At 48.7% G+C, this 22,841-nt stretch overlaps 2 protein-coding genes across 6 annotated transcripts; one reads left to right on the forward strand and one right to left on the reverse strand.

Moving 5' to 3' along the window:
• Nucleotides 1-1,323: 1,323 nt before the first annotated feature.
• Nucleotides 1,324-7,374, reverse strand: PRR3 (proline rich 3). Of its 4 annotated transcripts, none has more exons than XM_068556951.1 (5): nucleotides 7,039-7,374; nucleotides 6,340-6,468; nucleotides 5,572-5,634; nucleotides 2,893-3,183; nucleotides 1,324-2,608 (listed from the first exon to the last, which is right to left on the reverse strand). In XM_068556951.1, exons 2-5 carry the CDS (start codon nucleotides 6,443-6,445, stop codon nucleotides 2,502-2,504), a joined length of 567 nt encoding a protein of 188 aa, XP_068413052.1. In that variant the 5' UTR covers nucleotides 6,446-6,468; nucleotides 7,039-7,374; the 3' UTR covers nucleotides 1,324-2,501. The 4 variants fall into 4 exon arrangements, with proteins under 4 accessions (XP_068413052.1, XP_068413050.1, XP_068413053.1 ...); XM_068556949.1 differs by having other exon boundaries at nucleotides 6,955-7,374; XM_068556952.1 differs by lacking the exon at nucleotides 5,572-5,634 and having other exon boundaries at nucleotides 6,955-7,374.
• A 120-nt stretch (nucleotides 7,375-7,494) lies between these two features.
• Nucleotides 7,495-19,730, forward strand: GNL1 (G protein nucleolar 1 (putative)). Of its 2 annotated transcripts, none has more exons than XM_068556948.1 (12): nucleotides 7,495-7,672; nucleotides 8,089-8,254; nucleotides 8,619-8,755; nucleotides 8,921-9,072; nucleotides 9,190-9,261; nucleotides 10,243-10,450; nucleotides 10,598-10,693; nucleotides 11,103-11,297; nucleotides 13,861-14,039; nucleotides 14,118-14,280; nucleotides 14,519-14,659; nucleotides 16,847-19,730. In XM_068556948.1, the coding sequence occupies exons 1-12, from the start codon at nucleotides 7,600-7,602 to the stop codon at nucleotides 16,894-16,896; spliced, it is 1,632 nt and encodes a 543-aa protein (XP_068413049.1). In that variant the 5' UTR covers nucleotides 7,495-7,599; the 3' UTR covers nucleotides 16,897-19,730. The 2 variants fall into 2 exon arrangements, with proteins under 2 accessions (XP_068413049.1, XP_068413048.1); XM_068556947.1 differs by lacking the exon at nucleotides 16,847-19,730 and adding an exon at nucleotides 15,037-15,392.
• The last annotated feature ends 3,111 nt before the right edge of the window (nucleotides 19,731-22,841 follow it).

Below are 22,841 nucleotides of genomic sequence, written 5' to 3' on the forward strand. Positions count from 1 at the left end.
TAATATTTAGAGTGAATGAATGTATCCACGCTCATAGCTTCAACCACTACCTATATGCAGGTAACTCAGATTTATGTCTCTAGTTTTAATCTGAGTACCAAATCTGTATATCCAACTACTTACTTTATATCTCTCATTGGATGTCTTAAAAGGCAGCTCAGATGCAACCATTCCAAAAGCAAATTAGTGGCATTCTGCCTGTTTTCTTCTAATACCTTTTCAAACAGCATTTGGTTATGCGAGCCAGAATGACCCGACCCTGGGAAGCCTAAAATACTTTCATTTTGGTCTCTTTATTTCCAAATGTTCACGTTTCTTCCACTCTGCTACCCAAGTCTATACCACCACCGAGTGGTCTAGCTCCTTCTCCTTCTCCTCGCCTCTCATTCTCCCCATCTCCTCTTAGCAACACCTTTGCCTGGACTCTGCTCTCCCACCTCACCTCCTGCTTGTGCTCAGAGCTTGTCTCACCTGCCATCTCCCCAGACTCCGTTTATTACATGCTTCCCCACCATGCCTCGCTTTTTTTTAAAATATAAATGTATTTATTTTTTATTTATTTATCTTTCGCTGCATTGGGTCTTTGTTGCTGCGCGCGGGCTTTCTCTAGTTGCCGCGAGCTGGGGCTTCTCACTGTGGTGGCTTCTCGTTTCAGAGCACAGGCTCTAGGCGCGCAGGCTCACTAGTTGTGGCACGCGGGCTCAGTAGTTGTGGCTCGCGGGCTCTAGAGTGCAGGCTCAGTATTTGTGGCGCACAGGCTTAGTTGCTCTGCAGCGTATGGGATCTTCACGGACCAGAGCTCGAACCCGTGTCCCCTGCATTGGCAGGCGGATTCTTAACCACTGTGCCACCAGGGAAGTCCCCGTCTCGCTTTTTCATAGCACTTCTGACAGGTACTTCACGCATACTGGTGACTTTTTCACTAACGTGTCTCCTCTTGTAAATTCATTGATTTCGGCTCTCCATTTTCTCTAGCGTCTAGTACATTGCCTGGCCCACACGCACGCTACAGATATTTGCTGAAAGACTGCTTTGTCATTACCACTCCATAAACCTCAAACCATAAATGCAGGTAAAATGTTTAAAAATTACTCCATGGATACCCGGCCTTTCCTTTCTCTCAACAAAACTTTACCCTTGAACAAAATGCAACCTGGTCGGGTTGATTCCCATAGGTTAATGGGACGCCACCGGTTTCCTCAGACTGGAAGAAACTTCTAGCAACACTGCGTATGAACTAAATGAAGAATAAACTGACTCCAACAAGAACAGCCTCACCTGCACCTCCGGAGATGACTGGAACACAGGGATTAAAGAAAATGCTTGTTTCCGCTGCATTTATTACTAATATAAAAACATGTTAGAAAGAAAAAAAAATTCATTCTCAGTTCTCCAACGGCTCTCATCCCTTCCTCTTGCCCACACAACTCCTGACCCATTTCCCCAGGGCCAGTTCAAAACTGAACCTGTTCACTGCCGTTTTCACAGAAAACAACCAGTGCCAGGGATGCAGGGGAAGAAGGTTGGAAGAGGGCGACAGTACTGTCCAAGTTCCACCCACAGGTAGACCAGGTGGAGATTCACAGAATTCAAACGAAAGGGCTGGTGGCCTCACAATGACATAGTCTAACTAAAACGGGCTGGAGAGGAGATAGGGTAGAGGACGTCTCTCGGGCCTGTGTCAAACCCAGAGAAACCGATACCCGGAGAATGGGGAGGACCAGGCAGGCAGCCTTGTGGAAGTTTCACAGTTCTCCCACGTCGGGAGGTGGGGAAAGTCTAGAGGGCACCAACGGCCCCACACATTTTGGCAGAAAAACTCACTCTAGCGTTGGGAAGTCACAAAAATGCCATGGACACTGAGAAAGGCTATGAGGGGATGCACAGTCTCACAAAGCACAGTGATCACAGACCATAGCGGTGGAGATCATGCTACTGACACAGAAACTACAAAATCCAAAAGCAGGGAACGTGGCCTCTCAGGAGTGACTCTGCACCAGTCATCCCAACTTGACCCCGGGTCAGACAAGCTGGTGAGTGTCACAGAGCAGCTGACAACACTGGGGGAAGGGGGTGTCACATAAAAAGGACTTAAAACAAGCAGCGAGAAAGGAATGGTAGGAAACTGCTCCAGGGCTCTCAGGAATCCAGGGCGCTACCCGGGGCTGGGTGGACAGATGCACAAGAAACAGCACCAAAGAGGTTTCCTGTTCTGCAGTCAGCTGGCGAGGGGGAAGAGGATCCAGGAGGCAGTTGAATGGAGCAAAGATGGGGTCCCGGAGACGAGTCTCTGGAGGCTGCATCAGAAGGAAGAGTGCACACCGTGCACCAGTCACGGAACACAGCTCTGGACCCCGAGTGGGGGAGGTGGCGATGGAGCTGGGCATCACTGACTGAGGGCGGCAGGTGAACGGCCTCGCGGTAGCCATCACAGGGCCACAGGGAAGTATATGGCAGCCAAGTCAGAGGGCTCCTTCCAGTCTGGATGGGAAGGCACAGTCTCACAGAGGAGGTCCATTTACGCCAGGGTGGTAGAAGGCACAGAGGTCCTCATATCGACAGTGGCCCTTTTTGGCAAAGTGTCGGCAGACGGGGCGGTCAGATTTGTCTGTGAACAAGCGAAAACCGGGCAGTTTAAAATGTGAGTAAGAAAGAAAACAAATGTAACAAAAAGCAGAGATAGAGAAGGCAGTCAGATTTCCTACTCACTACCATTTCCAGATATGATGGAATGGTAGTCTTTCTCCTGGGAGAAAAAACATCCAGGGCTACTCCTACTTCAAAAGGACAAAGGACAGCCCAAAGAAGAAGAGCCATGGGCATTCTGGACATGAGGTCACTTTGGGAGTGATGGGTGTTCAATGTGTGCAGGCATAAAAAAATGGACCTCACCTTCCATAACCTGGGGTCCATCCTTGGGTGGGCAGGTATTCTTGATAAGAGACCAGCTTTTGAGCCTTCGAGGATTTCTCTGCTCTTTGTGAAAGCCTCCCCTGGAGGGACCCCCATGGCCTGGTCCAGGAAAAGGAGGCTCAGCATTGACCCCCCACCAACCACGACCATATGGGCCAGACCTGGGGCCTAGGCCTCCCCGAATTGGGCCTCTGCCCCGGGGAGGAGGTGGGAGACTCAGCAGTGGTGGGATCATTGGTCCCCTTGATCCCGGAGGACCTCTGTGAAGAGCTGAAGAGAGAGAGAGAGAGGGAGAGGGAGAGAGGGAGAGAGAGAGCAAGAGAGAGAGAAACATGGAAAGGTGATCAATGGCCAGCTTAATCCAGATAATGAAGCCCTGATTTTTTAAAAACTTTTTATTGAAGTACAATATACATACCAAAAAATACACAATTTTAAGTGCACAACTCAATCATCACCAAAGTAAACACACCTGTGTTTCCACTAACACAGGCTAGAGAAGGGATAGAGCCTTTTTAGCACTTCAGAAGCCCCACCCCCTTGTGCCCCTCCTCCCCCACTATCCCACCCTACTCCCCAAAAGTAACAACTATCCTGACTTCTAGCATCATAGGTTAGTTTTAGCCTGTTTTTGAACTTTGCATAAATGAAATCATACAGTCTGCATTCTTTTGTGTCTGGATCCTTTTGCTCAACATCATGTTTATGAGATTCATCCAGGTTGCCTGTAGCAGGAGTTCCTTCATTTTCATTGCAGTGTAGTATCCCATTGCATGCACATACAACAACTTATTTAGCCATTCTACTGTGGTGGATTCCAGTGTGGGGCTATAACGAAAAATGCTGCTATGAACATTTTTATACATGTCTTCGGTACACACATGGATTCATTTCTGTTGAGTGTATACGTAGCAGACGTATTACTGGGTCCTCAAGTGTATGTATACTCAAGTTTAAGGAAGTCAAACTTTTTTTTTTCCAAAGTGGTTGTACCAACTCACACTCCCACCAGCAGCTGTTCCATAGACAACCTGTTGTTCCTTGACAACACTTGGTAATATAGATCTTTTTCATTTTTGCCATTCTGGTGAGTGTGAAAAGCAGTGTTTTGTTTTGAAATTGTGGTTAAAACATTTAACAAAAAATTTGCCATCTTAACTACCTCTAAGTGTACATCTCTGTAGTGTTAAGTAAATTCATCTTGTTGGAAACAGATCTCCAGAAATTTTTCATCTTGCAAAACTGAAAGTTTATAGCTACTCAACAACTCTCTTTTCCCCCTCCTCCACCCAGCTCCTGGCAACAACCATTCTAATTTCTGTTTCTATGAATTTAACTACTTTAGATACCTCAGATCAGTGGAAACATAGAGCAGTTTTTTTTGTGACTGGCTCATTTCATTTAGCATGGTCTCAAGGTTCATCCGTGCTGTAGCATGTTACAGGATTTTCTTCCTTTTGGGGGCTGGATCATATTTCATTATATGATTATACCACATTTTGTTTATCCATTCATCCATCAACAGACATTTGGGTGGCTCCATCTCTTGTCTACTGTGGACAGTGCTGCTATGAACATGGGTGTGCAAATCCCTCTTCAAGATCCTGCTTTCCATTCTTTTGGGTAAATACCCAGAAGTGGAATTGCTGGATCATACAGTAGTTCTATTTTTAATTTTTTGAGGAATCTCCATAATGTTTTCCATAGTGGTTGCACCACTTTACAATCCCACGAACAGTACACAAAGGGCTCAGTTTCAAACTTATGTGTTTTTATCTTGCATTTATTTGATGACTACTGATGTTGAGTTCTTATTCATGTTTTTGGCTATTTAGAGATCGGTTTTTATCAGGTGGCTGTTCTGGTCTTTTGCCCATTTTTCTAACAGGTTGTCAGAGAGTTTTTATATATTCAAGATATGAGCTCTTTATTGGTTATATTTGTTGCAAGTATCTTCTACTCTGTGGCTTCCTATTAACTTCTTAATGGTGTGATTTGATTAACAGAAGTTCATATTTTCTAACATAGTTCAGTTTATCTTTCCTTTATGGTTAGTGTGTGTGTTTCTTGTCTGTTTAAAAGCTCTCATCTACTTTAAGCCCATGAAATACATTTGTTTTCTAGAATTATTTCTTTACCCATGAATATCCAATTAATTCAGCATCATTTACTGAAAAGACCACTATTTCAGTTCCATCTTCATCAACAATGAAATGGCCACATATGTGTGGGCCTGTTATTGGACTCTTTATGCCGTTCTGTTGATTTATATGTCTATTGTTGGGCCAATACCACACTGTTACAACTACTACAGGTTTACAATAAGTCTTGATATTCAGAGTAAGCCCTTCCACTTCAAGATTATCTTTGCAGTCTCTCACCCTGATCCTCTGCATTTCCATACAATAATGTAGAATGTTTATTTCTACAAAAACACTGTAGGGATTGTAATTGGGAGTGCACTGAATCTACAGGTCAGTTTGGGAAGAAATGACATTTTTACAACATTGAGTTTTTCCAGGCTGTCAATACACATCTCTCCATTCATTTAAGTACAAAATTCCTGATCTTTTAATTTTAAGTCCTTTCTGGGTTTTAGTCCCTCCCTTGCTGCCTTCTCAGGACCTAATCAAAGGATCAGGGCCCCTTCCTCCTCACCTGACTTGGGGTCACCAGGCTTTCCATTGGCCATGGGGGGAGGGCCCAGAAGGCTGGGTGGTCCTAAGAGCAGACATGAAAACATGGTCATCAGAATGAACTAAAAAACTGATGATCCTGTTCTTATATGTTTTTCTTCTATTATTCATTTCTTAATCTAACCAGCAAAGCCAGGTATGTTCTCAGCAGTGTTATGAGTTCTCACCCCATCTATTTCCAAAGCGTTTTCAGGATTTGCAAAGTGGAGACTCAGCCAAGTCAAGGGGGATAATGAGGGAAGGATACCTACAAACTTTCTCTTTCCCTTACATTGTTGCTACCCAAAAGATCCCAAGTGATTCCAGAGGTAATCCAACTCCTCTCTTTCACTGCTGACCAGTCAGATAGCTCCCCCCCCCCACCCCACCTCCGAGTAGTTTACAGAAGTCTGCACTTCCACCTTCCCCGTGAACGTCTGGTCACAAATTGTCATCCCAGTCATCGCAACCTACAACCTCTCTAGGGCCCCTCTCCCCTGTCGTTTTGCGGCTGCGCACACAAGCTCTTTATCTTCTCCCCTGCCTTCTTTAGAAAGGTTTAGTGGCTGGTTTGAAGTTGAGGGTTCAAGTAAGAGAACTCATTTAGTGTTCCATCCCAGCCCCAGCCCCAGCCCCAGCGCGTGCGCCCTTCCTCCTTCCGTTGGAGCCCCCTCCCCCGCACCTTTTCAGCCCCCAACCCCTCGCCTCGGCCGGCTGACAGGCATGTGCACACAACTCCCGGGCTCCTCACCGATGGGACTCCCATCTTCCTCATCTCCAGTCTCTTCCCGCTCTGGCAGTGGGGGCTGCTGCTGCGGCTGCTGCTGCTGATGATTCTGCTTCTTTCGTTTCGGCATCGTGGTTGCGGCAATGGCTGCAGCTGGATTTGGAGGGCAGTGAGGAAGGGGCACAATGAGATTCTGTTTCCGCTTCCGGGGGGGCAGTGGACAGTGAGGCTGAGGCTCCCGCCATTTCACTTCCGGAAGGCTGCGGGGAAACTTTGGGTGGCTGTTCTCAGATCAGCCGCCTCCCTCAGTCTCTGCCAGGCATGGCAGCAATCTCAAACCTTTCCTTTGCTGCGTTTCTATAAAAGCTTTGGAAAAAGTTGCTCGCTCCTCCCCTCGCTTAGAAAACCCTACAGCCGGCTCCTCATAGTGTGCCATAGAGTCGACAGGCTCTGGCCAGAAGGCCTGAGAAAAGACGGCTGTCGCACCCTAAGATCGCCACATCCGGTCCCCGGTTTCTATGGTAACAGCTGCAGGCACAACTTCGTGCCCTATGACCTCCCTCCAAAAATCCTTGTTCCACCTGGGTTTCCCTCCTCGGCCGCGCGCTTGCACTTAGGATCTGTAAACCTGCTGCTTACCATCGTTCCCACGAGGAATTTGGGTCCCAGCAGGGCGGTGCCCAGGGCTCTCCAGACCACCACTCGCCCCTCAAGACCTCTCACCCTGTCCCCAGTGTAGCCCATCAACTTGGCTTCCTTCCCGGGACGCACAGTCGCGACTTTCCTCTAATGTCCAGCCGGAGGATTGGTAGCTTCTGCTCGTCCACGCCCCTTTATCTCACAGGTGGTAGGACCCGCCCTCCGCTCCACCGTCCCCTCCAGGTGAGTGGTAGCTTCTCCCCGGCTCGCAAGGTAGTGATGACACGCGTCCCCCCTCCTCCAAACGCGATTTGGTAGCGTCCGTGACGAAGTTAGCCCGACCCTCCCACGCGCGCCTCCTTCCTCGCCGCCGCTGCGCCCTCTCAGCTCCACTGGCTCTCACGTGCGGGTAGCCCACCCCGCATCATCCTCTCGCCTCGCTCCCAGTGGGAAGTGACTGTATTTCCCCCTGGTTGCCTTCCACCCGGGCCGCCTGGGCGCATCGGCCTGGCCCGCCCGCTGACGTCACCTTCCAGTCCCGCCCCCTCCAGTGTCCCGGGCCCTTGCGGCGGGGGCTGGCCCGGGGGGAGTCAGTTGAGGCGGCGGGAGCTCGGCGAAGGGCGGGCCAGGTGACTGGTCCGGGCCATGCCGAGGAAGAAGCCTTTCAGCGTGAAGCAGAAGAAGAAGCAGTTGCAGGACAAGCGGGAGCGGAAGCGAGGTCAGTGCGGGAGCCAGAGGAGGGGGCGGGGCTCGGACTCCCGCACATCTGGGAGGAGGGGTGTGCCTGCCTCACCTCTGGGAGGCGTGAGAGGGGGTGGCGGCCGCGCGCCGACGCGCGTGGGCGACCGCGGAGGGGATTCCCTCACCCCAGCCCCCTACATCTGGAAGGGGTGGGGAAGGATGGAGAGTTGGGGGAGGGGAATCCCTCCAGCTCCAACGGGGCGTCATCCCAGTAGATCCCTGGAGGAGGAGTGCCTCCCCCCACGCACATCCGGGAGGGTCCTGAGCAGAGTAGGTAGGAGGGCCCGGCCTCAAAAGACTGGGGTGGTGTGGGGAGGAGCCAGGCCGACCGGGTTGGGGTCTTCTGGCCCAGGAGAGCTGGCCAGCCCTGGCGTCACCGGCTCCTCCCCGCAGGGCTTCAAGATGGGCTGCGATCCAGTTCCAACAGCCGTAGCGGGAGCCGGGAGCGGCGGGAGGAGCAGACCGACACCTCGGACGGGGAGTCTGTGACCCATCACATCCGCAGGCTCAACCAGCAGCCTTCCCAGGCGCTGGGCTCACGAGGCTATGACCCAAATCGGTGAGAGTGGACAGGGGGCTCTGGCCCGGGCTTCCCCGCCTACCCGGAAGTCAGAGCGTTGGGGGAAACCTGCTGCGGCTGGGGGAGGCTTGAAACTGGTGGGGCTGGGTTGCCACGGTTCTCCGCGGGCCGCCGGGTCACCGGAGCGGTCCACAATCTTCCCTTCTGGAGGGGCTGGAGAGAGTTTGGCTTTCAGAAGGGCGAAACTTAGGGGAAGGCCTGCTGTTGCGTGAAAGAGATTTGGGAGAGGGCCGACTCAGAGGGGAAACTTGAACTCTGGAGTGAAAGCTTTGCGAAGTTGCCTGCCCAAGAGGGGAATTCGTGGCCAAGGATTGTGATGGATGGCGTGGTCCCTGTCCTGTAGATACCGGCTGCATTTTGAACGAGACAGCCGCGAGGAGGTGGAGAGGAGAAAGAGAGCAGCCCGGGAGCAAGTGCTACAGCCCATCAGTGCTGAGCTGCTGGTGTTGGACATCTGGGAGGTCTATCAGCCCGGCTCCGGTGAGTGAGAGCTCAACGCCTGGTTGCTTGGGGCAGGCAGTGGGCTGGGGAAAGGAGTTTGGAAGAGTAAGAGCTGACCGGGAGGAAGAAGGGGTCTGGGATGGATGCACCCTTGAGTCCTGAAACTATCCTCAGACTTATTTGGATTTTTTCTTGATTTCTCAGTCCTGGACTTTCCCCGACGTCCTCCTTGGAGCTATGAGATGTCCAAGGAGCAACTGATGAGCCAGGAGGAACGGAGCTTCCAGGAGTATCTTGGGAAGATTCATGGGGCTTACACCTCTGAGAAACTCAGCTACTTTGAGCACAATCTGGAGGTGAGACTAGAGTGGGGACAGGAGTGGGGCATAGTCACCCGTGGTCAAATTGGTCTGGGGTCATGCAGGAGAACGACTCTGGGCTCAGGTTCTCTTCCACTGACCTTGTCTTTTCAGACGTGGAGGCAGCTGTGGCGAGTATTAGAGATGTCTGACATTGTTCTGCTAATTACTGATATCCGACATCCAGTGAGTCCTGGGGATGAGGGTGGGTAAGGGGCAGGAGGGGGGAAGATTCTTGCCGGGTAAAGGGCAGAGGCAGGAGTTGGGAGTCAGAGAGGTAACCTCTTCTTTTCCAGTCTCCTCTACTCCATCCTGGTGTCTGCAGTCAGGAACTCAGTCTTTATTCATCAGCGTCAGAGCCTGTCACTCCTCCCCTGGCCAACTGCCTCTCCTCTCCTTTATTTCTTTGATGGAAAACTGCATACACATCCTGTTTCCTAGCCCACTAGGGCTAAATAGAAAGTCCCAGTGTGGAGCTCCAGGGGATTCTGTGAAGGGGGCTTCCCTGCCATATCGGTTACTACAGAACTCGTTCTCACCTGGGATGCTAGGGTAGTGGTTAAGGCTCTAGACTCTGCTGCTAGGCAGCCCTTGTGTGACCTGGCTGTGCCACTTCACTGTTGTCCTCCAGTGGGAGAAAGGGAGGTCTGGAGTCTGTGCGGACCTTTAGGTTGGAGGTCCTTAACATGTACACACGCACTCCTACGTACTCACAGACATACATGTGCATTCACATGCTCACTTATGCAGCTACACGTGCTCAACACAAACATGCACACGTGTGCGTGCACACACACGTTTGTGTACACATGTAGACAGTTGCGTACATGTGAAAATAGATATTAATTTCTATCCCAACTCCCAGCCCTGTGAGTGATCCCAGCCTTTAGCCCAGTTGTGTTGGGGGTCTCTGTTTCCTTGTCTTCTTTTTAGCTCATTTCCATTCCTAATCAGGCCTTACAGGAAGCCCCCCAGAGACAAACACATAGGTGTTACTTACGCCTGCTTTGTCTTCCTAGTTCAGTTTGGCTGATTTATCCTTGTTGTCCCAGAATCTGCTTCCACCAGGGTCTTGTCTCCAAGCTGTGCCTGCTGTGTGGGGAGCTGGAGGCAGAGAACTCTGGGTTGACCTCGCATCACTCCCTCCTCTTACCATCCCTGTTCCAGGTTGTGAATTTCCCACCAGCACTTTATGAGTACGTGACTGGAGAGCTAGGGCTGGCCCTGGTGCTGGTCCTGAACAAGGTGGATCTGGCCCCGCCAGCTCTCGTGGTTGCCTGGAAGCATTATTTCCATCAACACTATCCCCAGCTCCACATTGTTCTTTTCACCTCTTTTCCTCGGGATCCCCGCACCCCACAGGACCCTAGCAGTGGTGAGTGGGCAATGAGGAGGGCAGCGTGGGAGAGGTGGGGTGGCAAGGGACAAAGGGGGACCTGATCTAGGGCCTGAGGGTGGTGGGAGAGAGGGGGTACATAGGCCCCATGGGGTGTGCTCACGCTTTTGTGCCCTCTGATCTCAGTCTTGAAGAAGAGTCGGAGGCGGGGGAGAGGATGGACTCGGGCTCTGGGGCCGGAGCAGCTGCTGAGAGCCTGTGAAGCTATCACTGCGGGGAAAGGTATGTGCCCCTTAGAGGGGAGCTGTGGGAGGCCGTGGGGGAGACCCAAAGCCCCAAGTCATTTTGCTCACCTTTCCCAAACTCAGTCCCTCTATTATGGACTCAGGTGAGAGGCCATGGGGTGGGGTGGGAGAGGGAGCAGCCTGACTTGGTGGGACAAGAGAGGCAGCAGGGAGGCAGGAGCCTGAGTGGTTTGCTGCCTTCAGTGTTGCCAGTGCTTTTCAGAAACTCAGAAATGCACCTGATTCCGGGGTGGAGTCAAGTGAAGGCTGGGGCGAGTCGCTGTTGCGCAGCTTGGCCCTACCCAATCCAGAGGGCGCCACTTACACCAGCTGTGCAGTGCATGGTCTGCGCCATCGTATACAGTGGCCCTGGGGAGAACCTTCTTCTTCTTTCCTTCCCTGCGCAGTGGACCTGAGCAGCTGGCGGGAGAAGATTGCCCGGGATGTGGCTGGAGCCACCTGGGGTAATGGCTCCGGGGAGGAGGAGGAAGAGGAGGATGGGCCAGCCGTCCTGGTGGAGCAGCAGACTGACTCAGCGATGGAGCCAGCAGGCCCCACACGGGAGCGCTACAAGGATGGGGTGGTGACCATCGGCTGTGTGGGTAAGGAAGCGGCGGCCCACGCGTGGCGGCCTCCTAGGAGGCACAGGGTTTCAATATTTGGAATTGAGGGAAGGTGGTGAGGTCCCATTAGGCTCCAGGGTCTCTGAGGGCAGAGGAGGCTGTCTGCTGTCGTGGAAGGATCACGGCACGCCTGAGTTAAATTCTGCTTCTCAGCGTATTGATCTCAAGCAAGTTATTTACCCACTGTCAGTCTTAGTGACTTTGATTTGAAAAATGAGGACAATGATGCTCAATTAAAAGAATGGATGAGGACTTCCCTGGTGGCGCAGTGGTTGAGAATCCGCCTGCCAATGCAGGGGACACAGTTTCGAGCCCTGGTCCAGAAAGATCCCACATGCCGCGGAGCAACTAAGCCAGTGCGCCACAACTACTGAACCTGTGCTCTAGAGCCCGCAAGCCACAACTACTGAGCCCACGTGCCACAACTACTGAAGCCCGTGGCGCCTAGAGCCTGTGCTCCGCAACAAGAGAAGCCACCGCAATGAAAAGCCCGCGCACTGCAACGAAGAGTAGCCCCCGCTCGCCACAACTAGAGAGAGCCCGCACACAGCAACGAAGACCCAACGCAGCCAAATTAAAAATAAATAAATAAATAAATTTATATTAAAAAAAAAAAAAGAATGGATGAGAGGAATGGAGGGAATAGTGTAGAGAGAGCTTAACAAAGCCTGACAGATAGTGATAATAGTAATAATAATAATTGTTAAAAATTAACATCTATGTGATGCTTGCTGTGAACCAGGCACGGTTATATGATTTACATATTAACTTTTTTAGTTGTAGTAATTAGTCCATCATAGAATGATCATTAAATTATAGTAGTAGCTTAGAAGTGTCAGTTTCTTTCTGGGTCTTAACTCTTTAAGGAGAATCTTCCCTATTTTTAAAAATATTTTATTATTTATTATTTAAAAAATTTTTTTTTATTTTTCATTGCGTTGGGTCTTAGGTGCGGCATGCGGGATCTCTCATTGTGGTGCGTGGGCTTCTCTCTAGTTGTGGTGTGCGGGTTTTCTCTCTCTAGTTGTGGCACTTTACAGTAAAACTCTTTTAAAGAGGAGAGAGGAATGAGGCTGGCGGGGGTTGTCAAAGGAGAGTCTTATCCCCCCACCCCCTTTTGAGAGGAGATACAATCGAGGAACCTGTGGATACGGAGGGCCGACTGTACTATGCCATTTTATTTATTTATTTATTTATATTTTAAATTTTTATTTATCTATTTATTTATTTTTGGCTGCGTTGGGTCTTCGTTGCTGCGCGTGGGCTTTCTCTAGTCAAGGTGAGCGGGGGCTACTCTTCGTTGCGGGGCGCGGGCTTCTCGTTGTGGTGGCTTCTCTTGTTGCGGGGCACAGGTTCTAGGTGCGCGGGCTTCAGTAGTTGTGGCGCACAGGCTCAATAGTTGTGGCTCGCAGGCTCTAGAGCGCAGGCTCAGTAGTTGTGGCGCACGGGCTTAGTTGCTCCGCGGCATGTGGGATCTTCCTGGACCAGGGCTTGAGCCCATGTCCCCTGCATTGGCAGGTAGATTCTTAACCACTGCGCCACCAGGGAAGCCCTACGCCATTTTATATAAGGGACTTGAGCCTCCAGGGATTTTGGTATCTACAGGGGCTCCTGGAACCTATCCTCTGTGGATACCAAGGGCCAACTGTACTTGAGTGGGTTGTAAACAGAGTGCAGTCAGCACCATGGTGCATCTTTGCCCAGCCTCAGTCAGCTGCTGAATGGCCAGAGTTGCATTTTACAGGGTTGGAGTTTTGCCAGGTGACTAAGAAGAAGGGGAGAGGCGGGACCAGGGAGTGGAAGGTCTGTGAGGGGGACTGGCTGTAGAGCTGGATCACGGAATCTAAGTTGCATAAGAAGGGAAGTGAGGACATGAGTCGGGTATTGAATAGTGTTCCCAAGCTAGTCAGTGTCAGAGACTTATTGGAATGGAGGAACCAGAATAAGTGAGCTGGAAAGACGAGATGTCAGGGCAGAGAGAGGGGTGCTTGCAGGTGAGATTTGCAAGGCGTGAAGTGACAGGTCCAGGGTAAGACCACAGAGGTGGGATGAAAGAAACCTTTGGGAGGGAGATTCTGGCACTGGGAGGCCAGAGTGCTGTAGCGGAGATGTGTGGTGGAAGGTGGTGGTCATGAAGAGAGTGGCAGTGAGCCCCTGGGCTCTCAGTCTTCTCCTTGGAGAAGTTTGATAATCACGAGATGCATGTCTCACTTAGACTTCTGCAGACACAGTGCCACGCGATTGTATTTGTTTCTCATTTCATCCTGACCGCTCTGAGGTTGGAGGTATCTGCTCTGTAAAATGCGGAAACAGAGACTCAGAAAATTAAGTAAATTGCCACGAGGTCACAAAGCTTAGGTAAATGGGGAGGCCAGGATTCAGCCCTGGCAGCCCAGAGCCTGATTCGTAACTTGTGATGTTATACCACTTCCTTTCTTTCTTTCTGCACCTTAGTTCTCCGTTCATCTATAGCTATAGCACGGCGTCCTGCCTGTCACAGAGTAAGGATCTGTCAGGTGTTAGTTTTCCTTGTCTTCCTCAGGTTTCCCCAATGTGGGCAAGTCCTCGCTGATCAACGGGCTGGTGGGGCGGAAGGTCGTGAGTGTCTCCAGAACCCCGGGCCACACCCGATACTTTCAGACCTACTTTCTGACCCCCTCCGTGAAGCTCTGTGACTGTCCAGGCCTCATATTCCCCTCGCTTCTGCCCAGGCAGTTGCAGGTATGAGGGCAGAGGGGCCAGAGGCGGGGAGAAGGCAGGAGATGGAGGAAGGTGCTGAGTGCTCTTGTTTCCCCTCAGGTCCTGGCAGGGGTCTACCCCATCGCCCAAATCCAGGAGCCATACACCGCTGTGGGCTACCTGGCCTCCCGGGTCCCTGTGCAGGCCCTGCTCCACCTGCGCCACCCAGAGGCCGAGGACCCCTCCGCAGAACACCCGTGGTGTGCCTGGGACATCTGTGAAGGTGGGCTCCACACGCCTGGCTTTCCTCCCCTTGCCCTATCTCCTTTCCTCTCCTTCCTCAGAGGTCCTGCCATCGATGGGGCAGCTAGCCAGTCACCCCTAGGCTTCTGTCTCAGGGCCAGCAAGATCTCGGGCCTGGAATATTCTGGGGGAAACTGGAAGGACTGTGTTAGGAGAGTGGGATGATTGTGACTGGACCTGGTTGATGGTCTTCCCTCCCCATTCTTTTCTCCTTCCAGCCTGGGCAGAGAAACGTGGTTACAAGACAGCCAAGGCGGCCCGAAATGATGTGTACAGAGCGGCCAATAGCCTCCTGCGGCTGGCACTGGATGGCCGCCTCAGCCTGTGTTTTCAGCCCCCAGGCTACAGCGAGCAGAAAGGTCAGTCAGCCAGTGTTCTTCCCTAGCCCCTGCGGTGATGGAGGCAAAAAGGTGTGGGCTTTGTAGGTGTGAGGATTCAGATTCTGTACCCATAGGCCAGCTCTGTGTTACTAAGCAGCTCTGAGATGACTTCCTGCTCTACAGAACCAGGGTGGTTAGTTGCCTCCTGGCAAGGTGGTGGTCACGATTGGAGTTAATGTGTGCAGAGCTTCTGTTCTGTGCCCAGTACACGAGAGGTTGAATGAATGTGTGAACAAATGAATGCCAGCAGCTATAAAAGTTATTGTTATTCTTAGTCTTTGCCTCTTCCCCACCTTTGCCTGGCATTAGTTTCTTGCTCAAAACTCTCCATTCTTTTTCTTGTTTTGGTTCCCCAGGCACCTGGGAGTCCCACCCAGAGACCATGGAGCTGGTGGTTTTGCAGGGCAGGGTGGGGCCAGCAGGTGACGAGGAGGAGGAGGAGGAGGAAGAGCTGAGCAGCTCCTGTGAGGAGGAGGGAGAGGAGGACCGGGATGCGGATGAGGAGGGGGAAGGGGATGAGGACACCCCAACCTCAGCTCCAGGGTCCAGCCTGGCCGCCCGAAACCCTTACGCCCTGCTGGGCGAGGACGAGTGCTGAGTCCCTGCCCTGCTCCATCTCCCCACCTCCCCGCCCATATCTTTGCTTTTGGACTGACCTGGGGGTCTCTCCCGTCTGCCACCCCAATTGTGAATAAAGATTGTCTGCTTTGTAGCCCCTTCCCCAGATGGACTGAGGTGAGAGCAGCTGTCTCAGGCTGACAGCTGTGGGAGGCTCCGCTGCTTTTCTCCCTTCTTTTTTCGTGCATTCTCTCTGCAAAGGAAGAGTTCTCTTAGGAGTTAATTCAGTGGGTTCTAAGGCCTGAAACCCGCTTCCTCTGCTCACTCTCCCACTTGCACCTTACGAACCCCGTCATCAACATGGGGAGGGGAGGTCACTTCAGGCTTTTGAGGCCTGGTCTAAATTCAGCCCCCTTTGGGAATTTGTGTCAGTCTCTCTGGGATTGGAGCAGCCCCCTGTGCCCCCCCTGCTGTCAGACCTGGGTTATACGAGGAGCTTCTGGGAGAAGAAGCAGTAAGAGAAGATGTCACAGCTGATGTCTCCAAGTGAGATATTTACAGGATTTATTCAAATTCAACAAATATTTATTGAGGTCTGACTGTGTGTCTGGACTTACGCTAAACACTGAACATATAAAGCTGCACAAATAGGCCTGACCTAAATATACTGCCTGGCCGTGATCAAGACCCCATTAATCAGGCATCTAGCTTTTTGGATTAAGATGGGTGTATAATGTCCTCCAAATCCTTAGGGCTCATATAGTATAACTCTAGAACTTCCTGTTGATGGAGGTATTTAGTTAAGACTCGATGCTTGTGAAAATGTTACTTAAACGTGTATGAGTAGTCTTAATTACTGGCAAAAAAGTAGCATGCACATTTATGATTTGAGCAGAAGAGCCCTTTGAGTGCAGTGTCAAGTTTAACTAGTTAAAAGCCTGTAACACTAGGGGGTACTAGATTCATAGGGGAGGGCATAGAGCCAGCTTCCTGAATCCCACTTACCCTGGTTAGAGATGGAGCCAAGGAAACCCAGTGCAGGTTCTTAGCTGGCTTACAGTGTCAGGCACATTTCAGCAGGGGTCAGGTCTCTTGTGAGTCAGGGCACTTTAGGCCTTGCTGTACTTCTCCCTTGTCAAGCAAGCAGCTGGACTCCTAGATTTAATTCTTGGAGAAAAGGAAGAATGGGCTTTGGTTTATTGGATGCCACAATGTTGTCTGGGTCAGGTGGTAGCAAAAAGTGTTGTTTGATAGGTTAGCCGTTAGGTGTAGGGGTGAGGAGAAGAGGGCGTGCCAGATTCCTCGCTTCACTCTAAAGCATTCTATTCAGGTTCTGGGTCTTGGGTCAGTTTCTGTAATTCCAGCAGAGACCCTGTCACCCCAGGAGCAAAAGAGGCTGAGGTGTTTGGGCCACACATTTCCTCCAGTTCCCCCTTCCACTGGTCCCAGTGAGGGCATAAATCCTGGAATTTGCACTCCAATGCAAAGTTTAAATACTACCAGCATGTGAATATGCCTGAAGGTTGCCCAAAATGTGCCGTAAAAGAGAAAAAGTTTCAGTGGAGAGAAAAACCCACCTGTCTCCCATCTTGGGCTTTTTACCCTCAGGGCTGGGTCTTTTGATGGAAGAAAGAGGACCCCGACTCAGCATCCTCTGAAGGTTCATGATGATCAGGGAAGCACAGGGGACTTCTTTGCTGCTAGAGGTGGGTTGGGGACGTTGGAATCATCTCAAAAAGTGGAGAAAAGAAAAATCAGATTCTGTTTGTACACCTGCCTCTGTGCTGCTTCTCTTCACTGTCTTTATCTTTTGCTCTCATGAGTTTCACCAGGGGCATTTGGGAGATCTGGGGGTGGGGGTGAAAGTTGAGACCTGGTGCTGGAGGGGAAGCTGAGAAGGGGGATTTTCATGCTGAAGACCTGGAAGGAGGCAACTCTAACATCCCCAAGGGGCCAGACTAAATGATTCTTCCCAGGCCCCTGTCAATACTCACTCTGTAGGAAAGTAACACTGGGAGAAGAACTATCTTAGCAACAAATAGATTTGGGAGGAGAAGGGTAAATAATAACCAAAGACCACTGTCTGAGGCTGAGCTTGAAACTGACTAAAAAGGACAAAGGAAACCAGGGGTCCAGTCTCCCCACCATGATGAAATACCCAGGACCCCTGTCCTCACGCCCTTCCTGGGTCGCATCCACTATGGAGATACTTGACCATGGAGGTCTCGGGCTGTGGGAGTTCCCACAGCTTCTGGCCAGTCTCTTGATGGTGAGAAACTAGTGCTTCTCATTCATGCTGGAATTCTATTTAGATGCTGCACAACTTCTTCCGAGCTTCCATTTTTCTAGCCTGAGTTCCAGTCCTGGTTCTGGGACAAGGTAGCTGTGTGTGGTCCAGAGTAGTTCAATTATCTGGGCCTCTGTTTCTTTATTTCTCATTATCATTGATACAATCAACGAAATTGGTTGAAAACAATGTGTGTCAGGCATGCTGAGTTCTGGGACAAAAAAATTGAGTAAGGCATAGACCTTACCCTCCAAGAATAGAACAGCCAGACACTAATACAGTAATTCCATAGCATATGTAAATTATAAAAGAATTGCTGTAAATGAGCCTATTGAGTTGTAACTAAGTAAGGTGGGTAGAACTATAATCACCCCAAGGATTCATTCACCAATCGAACATTTGTCCATTTGTCAAGCAATTACTATTTGCCAGTCACTGCTAAGTGGTAAGTGACAGAAATGGTCCTTTGTGGAGCTCACAATTTATTGGACTATGGAAACAATTAAATAGATAATTACCAAAAAAGTGTGATAAGTGCTGTCAGAAGGGTGGAATAGGGTCCTGTGGGATAGTGGTGGCTCCATATAGAAGGGTCTTGTGATGCTGGTCAGAAAGGAGTGGAGGACAGGGCTGGGAGCTGTGATTGTATAGCAAGTTATATAAGACTGAGAAAAAATCAGTGGTCTGTGGTAAAGAATTGCTATGGGAACACCCAGCAGGGGCCAGTCTTGGTGAGTCAGAGGAAGCCTCCTAGAGGAACAGAGGTCCAAGCTGAGGCCTGAAAACTGAGCAGGAGTAAGCCAGGCATTGAGAGGGAAAGAGCATTCCTGAGGGGACAGCAAAGGACAAGGAACAGCACGTAACAATTTTGGAAGACTAACACGTTCAGCGTGGCTGGGGCAGAGGGTTCAAGGGAGAAGTGGCGAAAGGTGAAGCTGGAGAGGTAGGCTTGGGTCAGCTCTCACTGGGCCTTGTCAACCATGCTAAACATTAAGGCTTTATCCAGAGGAGCACTGAGACCAAGAAGGAGAGATTTGTGCCTTAGGTCACTTTGATTGGAGTGTGGAGACTGGTTTGGAAAGGGGAGAGAGATCAGAGGCTTTTGCAGAGATCCCAGAGACAGAATGGAAACTGGAATTAAGGGGTTTGGGGGAAGAGAGGTGCGGCTGCACACAGAGATTTGGGCGTCAGTAACATATAGGTGGGAGGAGGGTAACTGAGATCATCCACAGAAAGTGTGTAGCATGAGAAGAGAAGAGGGCTGAGGAAGGACATGGAGAATATAAAAGGGAGGGCAGGGAAAGAGGAACCAGCAGACAGGATAAAACCTAGGAAGTGTGGTGCATTGAAAGCTAAGGGAAGGAGGAAGGAAAGGCGCAGTGTAGAATGCTGCTGAGGATTGATGACAAGAATGAAGAGTGTCCACTGGATTTAGTAAAAAGCCTTGCTGATCTTGGTGGCAGCAGTTCCACTGGACAGGTGAGGTCAGAATTCCCAGATGTCAGGGGATTGAGGAATAATTTGGAGGAAGGAAGTGGAAGCAGTGGAGAAAAGGATATAATTTTCAAGAAGTTTGGTTGTGTTTGCAATGAGAGAAAAACGGAGAGAGCAGAGTATATAAAATCGAGGAAAACAGTTTTTTAAAGTTTTGAACATTTTCACGGGCTGTTTACAAGGGTCAAGTGGAGGAGGAAAGGCTGAAAATGCAGGAAAGTGGGGATTAGTGATGGAACAAGCCCTGGAGAGCAGGCGGGGGTGGCACTGACAGTCCCGGTGCAGGGATTACTCTCCCGCAGGAGCCTGGTGGCTTCTGTCGTAATAGGAGGAAACAGCGCTGACATTCAGCCGGTTTGCACTGGTACTGCTCAACCAGTTGTTAAAACACTTCTGTACCAGTTAGTAAGTAGTATAAGAGTAACTGCAATAAGCAGTAAAAATAATTAATAAAACATTATAATATGAACTCATCAGTTCAAGTAATTAAGAGATTGCGACAGCCATTGGTAAACGGGCTTCCCGCTGCACCTGAGACGCTTTGCAGCGCCATCTGCCGGTAGAGCAGCATCGCTGCAGGCTGAGCGGCTGCTTTGAGCCTTATTAAATAAACTCTTTAAAATTACCTGTCTAAATTATCTTTGAATTATGGAGTTGCTATTGCTTCTAAGTAGTTTAGCTTCTACTTTGATTTTATTGCTAGTTCATTGTCACTCTTGTGTCCGTAGTAAACTGCAGTGTTTTAATATTTACAAATTCAAGAATTTTTAATAAAATATTAAAGCCAAACTTGAATAAAGAGATAACAAAGTTTGAACATGTTTCTTAATGTGCCTTCAGAAATATCATAAATGAGAAGCTTTTGGTTCCACGGGAGAAAAAAGAAGAAATAATTTAATGAGCTGCTGCCTGGAATGTCTTCTGTTACTATGTTAAAAAAAAAAAAAAGAATAATATGGAAATTCTTTCCAACGTTTTGTTTTGAAAATTGTCTAACACACAAACTGAAAAAAAGGACAGTAAACAGCCAAACATTCATACAAGGTTTCAACAAATCCTATAATTTTGCCACGTTTGCTTTACTAGTCTCTATCTTGTTATCCATCTATTTGTCTGTCTACTTATCCTTTTTTTTTCCTGAACCAGTTGGAAGCAAGTTGCAGACATCATGCTCATTCATCCCTAAGTCATCAGTGTATATCTTACACAACCACATTAGAATTATCATGTCTAATGAGTTAATAATTCCTAATATAATCTAATATCATATTCAAGCTTTCCCAATTTAAATGTCTTTTACAGCATTAAAGAAACAAACCAGGAATCAAGTTCCACAGATTGCCTTTTGTTGTGATTATGTCCTCCTCTTTGCCCTTTTCTTTTTTTAAAAAAAATATTTATTTATTTATTTATTTATTTGGCTGTGCTGGGTCTTAGTTGCCGCGTGTGGGATCTTTGTTGTGGCATGCAGGATCTTAGTTGTGGCATGTGGGATCTAGTTCCCTGACTAGGGATCGAACCCGGGTCCCCTGCATTGGGAGCGCGGAGTCTTAGCTGCTGGACCACCAGGGAAGTCCCTCCCCTTTTCTTTTTAATCCAGAAGAATCCAGTCTTTTTCTTCATAGAATTGACTCTTTGAAGAGACTAGGCCAGTCTCTTCTATAGAATGTCTTACATTCTGGATTTGTCTTATTGTTTCTATGTTGTCATTTAACTTGTTCCTCTAGCTCATATTTTTTTAATTAAAAAAATAAGATTCTAGTTACCCAATTTTGGGACTAATTCTTCAAAAGTTCTGCGTTCTTCACATTGCCTCACATTGGAATGCATGTAATACGAGGTCATGCCGCAGCTAATGATGCTAAATGTAATCACTTGGTTAAGGTGGATACTGTCCGATCTGTCCTAGTAAAGTGTTCCCCTTTGCAATTAGCAAGTCATCTGCATGGTTCTTTGACACTGTGATTTTTTTTTTTTTTTCTTTGGCTGCACTACATACGTTGCAGGATCTTAGTTCCCCAACCAAGGATCAAACCCTGGCAGTGAGAGCATGGAGTCCTAACCACTGGACCACCAGGGAATTCCTGACACTGAATATTCTAAAAAAGCTTTCACCCAATAATTGGCATCCATAGTGATCCTTGCCTGAATGAGTTATTTCATCAGGAATTACAAAATGGTGCTTTTCGACTTCTCCCACTCCCCCATTTATAAGGGGATGTTAATCTAGAGAGGAGCTTTCCCTCATCAACTGGAAAAGTAGGGTTCCTTCTAAAAAGCCACGACAAATGCTTAATTATTTCCATTTAATTACCAATTTTCAGAGTAAGGTGGTGGTATATTAATCTACAAGGGTAGAAAGTTATAGTCTTTTTTTTTAAACTATAGATCCAGGGTTTTTAATCCATTTAGTATTTTATAATCAGTTACAGTCATTATTCCTTTTGTGCTCAAACTGTATCAAATGTGTCCAGTAAGAGCCCTTTTAAGCTGACTCCTGTGTCCTTTTGACATGCCCCAAAGTTGTCTTGACCACTTTCTTGCTTCTGGCATGATGATGTCCCAGGCTCAGTTTTTGCTTTCCCAAGCTTCAGACATGGAATCGGCCATTTCTCCAAGGAGCACTGGTTCTTTTAACGAAGAATGGTATATGGAAACCACTGTTTAGGTTCTGGGAGAGCTCATTGCTACAGAGGTATCACTGCTTTAAGACACTTTTAGTGTTTAGAGAAATCATGAATTCATACTGATATTTCCAATTCAAATTTTACATTGTAGTTTTCTCTCAACTTCTTTAATTTTGTATTTTATATCTTTTATCAGGATAATTGAAAATCTTAATAACTTTGATGTATTTTTTCGCTTTATCCTAAAATATACATAAAATAATTTCAAAATTGCAATATTTAATACTACTAACAAAATTACTAAGTGAAATTTAATATTTACTAGCTGTTCTTTTAGTCTTTAGAATATTTACCATGAAGGATGTACAGAGTACTGTATTCAAAAGTCACCTGAAATAATTATTTTCTCTTAATGGTTACCTCAAAATATGCAAATAAATAGGTTCATATGTTTTAGTTTTCAATTTTAGACTGATTTTTTATATTAAGTTCATTTAAAATATGTAAAATACTTTCAAAGTTCAAAAGTAGAAATAAGATTTTAAAGATGTACTCATGGGACTTCCCTGGTGGCGCAGTGGTTAAGAATCCACCTGCCAATGCAGGGAACACGGGTTCGAGCCCTGGTCCAGGAAGATCCCACATGCCGCGGAGCAGCTAAGCTCACGAGCCACAACTACTGAAACCCGCACACCTAGAGCCCGTGCTCCACAACAAGAGAAGCCACCGCAATGAGAAGCCCGCGCACCGCAACGAAGAGTAGCCCCCGCTTGCCGCAGCTAGAGAAAGCCCGCGCACAGCAACAAAGACCCAACACAGCCAAAAATAAATAAAATAAATAAATTAATTAAAAAAAAAAAAAAGACAGTTCAGGGGACATGGGTTTGATCCCTGGTCGGGGAAGATCCCACATGCCATGGAGCAACTAAGCCCGTGCGCCACAACTACTGAGCCCACGAGCCACAACTACTGAAGCTTGCACACCTAGACCCCATGCTCTGCAGCAAGGGAGGCCACTGCAATGAGAAGCCCAGACATGGCAATGAAGAGTAGCCCCCTGCTCGCCACAACTAGAGAAAGCCCGCGGGCGCAGCAGCGGAGACCCAACACAACCAAAAAATTAATTAATTAATTTAAAAAAAAAGTACTCAGAGAAGTATGTTTATCGTATACTCCCCATCAGTTTCTTCCTTCT

The sequence above is a fragment of the Eschrichtius robustus genome, chromosome 12 (genome assembly GCF_028021215.1).
Source record: "Eschrichtius robustus isolate mEscRob2 chromosome 12, mEscRob2.pri, whole genome shotgun sequence".
Taxonomy (NCBI): Eukaryota; Metazoa; Chordata; class Mammalia; order Artiodactyla; family Eschrichtiidae; genus Eschrichtius; species Eschrichtius robustus.

Bases quoted from the DNA above. Each gene is read 5' to 3' on its own strand.
- PRR3 (XM_068556951.1), bottom strand. From the start codon at position 6,445: ATGCCGAAACGAAAGAAGCAGAATCATCAGCAGCAGCAGCCGCAGCAG. The intron at 3,184-5,571 runs GTGAGGAGGAAG...CTCTCTCTTCAG, and splicing joins GCCTGGTGACCCCAAGTCAG to CTCTTCACAGAGGTCCTCCG. The intron at 2,609-2,892 runs GTGAGGTCCATT...GCTTGTTCACAG, and splicing joins TGGACCCCAGGTTATGGAAG to ACAAATCTGACCGCCCCGTC.
- GNL1 (XM_068556947.1), top strand. From the start codon at position 7,600: ATGCCGAGGAAGAAGCCTTTCAGCGTGAAGCAGAAGAAGAAGCAGTTG. The intron at 8,756-8,920 runs GTGAGTGAGAGC...TTGATTTCTCAG, and splicing joins GGTCTATCAGCCCGGCTCCG to TCCTGGACTTTCCCCGACGT. The intron at 9,073-9,189 runs GTGAGACTAGAG...TTGTCTTTTCAG, and splicing joins ACTTTGAGCACAATCTGGAG to ACGTGGAGGCAGCTGTGGCG.